Raw genomic sequence first — 2,374 nt, forward strand, 5'->3', positions numbered from 1 at the left:
GTCGGTTCTGACTCACAGTGACCCCTTGTTGGCAGCGTGGAACCACCCCCTAGCGTTTCCTTGGCTGTAATCTTTATGGAAGTAGACCGTCAGGCCTTTTTCCCTCACCGCTGGGGGGGTTCATCAACCACCGCACCCTAAGGGTTTAGGGTCAGGCACAGGGGTTACGACTCTGTAAGGTGGATCTGAGCCCCACACTCAGCCACCTCCTTCTCCTCCACCTTGCTTCAGGGTCTTTGCACCTGTCATCCCCACTCCCTGGGATGCTGCTGGGTGGGTTCAAACCACCAACCTTCAGGTGACTACTGGAGCATAAACCGTTGTATCAGCCAAGGGTCTTCTATGGAACAGGCACATTTCTTGAGACCTGGCTGGGGGCCACCGGGCTGCCTGGGACCTTTCTGACATGTCTCTGAGGTCATGCAGCGGCTCTGGCCTCTGGGCTGGTGGCTACCTTCCTGTTAAGGCCGAAATCTGACCCCTCCATCTCTTTCTGCCCAAGGCCATCTCCCCTCCCAGCAACCAGAGCTAGAAGGATGAGAATACCGATCAAGTTCACCTGAGCCCTTCTTGGAACAAGATCCTTCAGTCTTGTGCTGCAGAGAAAGTTTGCTGTAGACCACTAAAAACACAGACATACTGATCTCCTTAGTTAACTTCAGAATCTCTGTCTCCCCAGCCTTCCTCTCTCAGGAGCCTCGTTCTTCTCCCCGTCTCCCTATCGAGTCCGTTCCAACCCATAGGGACCTTCTAGACAGCGGAGAACTGTCGCATCTTTCTCCCGCGGAGCAGCTGGGGGGTTTAAACCACCGGCCTCTTAGTTAGCCGCCAAGCACCCAGCCCCTGTACCACCAGGGCTCCGCCAGAGCCAAGCAGCTCCCAGTTATCAGTCCTTGTTTCACCCCCACATGGCTCCCAGTTGCAGATGCCTTACCTGGTTTAACCCTCAATCCCACGTCATAGGTTCTCTGTTCTCTGCTTCACAGAGGCGGAGACAGGAGCTAGAACAAGGTGATGTCCTTGGCAGCAGGCTGCTGGGCCTGGATGCCCCGAGCTCCTGCTTTGGGAAGAACCCCCTGGAAGGATTCCTGGCTCTGGCCTTCCCCCCTGGTTAAGGGTGGGGTCACTGCAGAAGCACAGCCAGGGGCACAGGGGGCACCCCTCCCCAGCACAAGCGTCAAGAGGCCCCCCTTTGAAGGGAATATGGTGATGTGACTGTTTCTTTCATATTAAAAAAAGTTAATGTAACTACATAAAACATGACCCATTTTTATTTTTTTAAATTAAAAATTTTAATGTAACTATGTAAAAATGGTTAAATTACCAGTATTTTCCAATCACTAAAGTAATATGTACTCCTTTTAGAAGAAAAAATGTTGAAATACATCAAAAATAACATTTCATCACCTATGATTCTATTAACCACAGATAAAACTATTAATATTTTATGATGTGTTTTCTTTCAGAAGTAAATAGCAGCCAGACAGGTACAGTTTGTACAATATGTTGACAGGACCGGTTGTACAGATGACCAGGACAGGCCCTTCGAGGGGCCAGTGGAATAACAACAAAGGAGTTAAACGTGGGGCCCTTTTCTGAGCCCTTACCGGCCCTGCGATGGTTCCTCCAGAGGTCCGACCCTTGGGTGGGTGGGTGGCTTCCAGTGCGCACAGCCTGTGTGTGGAGAAGCCCTGGGCTGGAGCGGCCCGGGCTGCAGCCAGCCTGTCCCGCCAGGCCTCCTCACCTGTGGACTGGCAGTGCGGCATCCGGCAGGGTGGAGATGGGGTCGGAACCACCCAGTTTCCTCCCCGGCTGCTGCTCAGGGACTGACCGTTGGCCGAGGGGGGCAGCTGAGGGTTAGGGAACAGGTGCTGGAGCCCCCTGGCCTCGCCCGCGCCGGCACAGGGTCCTGCACCCAGCCTGTAAGTGCTCCCCAGATCCAACTTCTCTCCCCCTGCTGCTCGCCTGCCCTCCAGCTTCACCCTCCCTGTGAAGTGCACCCAAAGCAAACCCACTGCCCGTGAGTGGCTCCCCACCCACAGCAACCCTGCGAGGCACAGGAGAACGCCCACAGGGCTTCCAAGGCCGTCACGTTCACTGTCCCAGCTTTCTCCCGAGCGGCAGCGGGTGGTTTCAGTTGCTGAAAGCAGGTCTTGGCCAGGGTTCCTAGCCTCACCCCCATCCTGCTGGACAAGACCTGGTCCAAGACCCTGCTCAGCTGCCGGAGGGGGGGCCTCTCTTCCCAGGTGGTTTCAGGCAGCACAGGGAGAGACAGGCAGAGACAGAGAGGCGGGAAGAGACAGAGAGACAGGCAGAGACAGAAGAGAGAGAAACACACACAGAGACAAAGAGAAAGAGACACAGACAGAGAGAG

The 2,374-nt window shown here is 54.9% G+C and overlaps 1 protein-coding gene across 1 annotated transcript in view; it reads right to left on the reverse strand.

Moving 5' to 3' along the window:
* Positions 1–2,374, reverse strand: part of MGAT5B (alpha-1,6-mannosylglycoprotein 6-beta-N-acetylglucosaminyltransferase B) — a 192,130-nt gene that overhangs the window by 112,876 nt on the left and 76,880 nt on the right. Inside the window, exon 17 of the mRNA XM_007959846.1 lies at positions 1,745–1,850. Coding sequence (XP_007958037.1) covers positions 1,745–1,850 — 106 coding nt within the window. The remainder of the gene's footprint in view (positions 1–1,744; positions 1,851–2,374) is intronic.

The sequence above is a fragment of the Orycteropus afer genome, unplaced genomic scaffold (genome assembly GCF_000298275.1).
Source record: "Orycteropus afer afer isolate SDZICR_OR568_19922 unplaced genomic scaffold, OryAfe1.0 scaffold00018, whole genome shotgun sequence".
In the NCBI taxonomy this organism is placed as follows: domain Eukaryota; kingdom Metazoa; phylum Chordata; class Mammalia; order Tubulidentata; family Orycteropodidae; genus Orycteropus; species Orycteropus afer.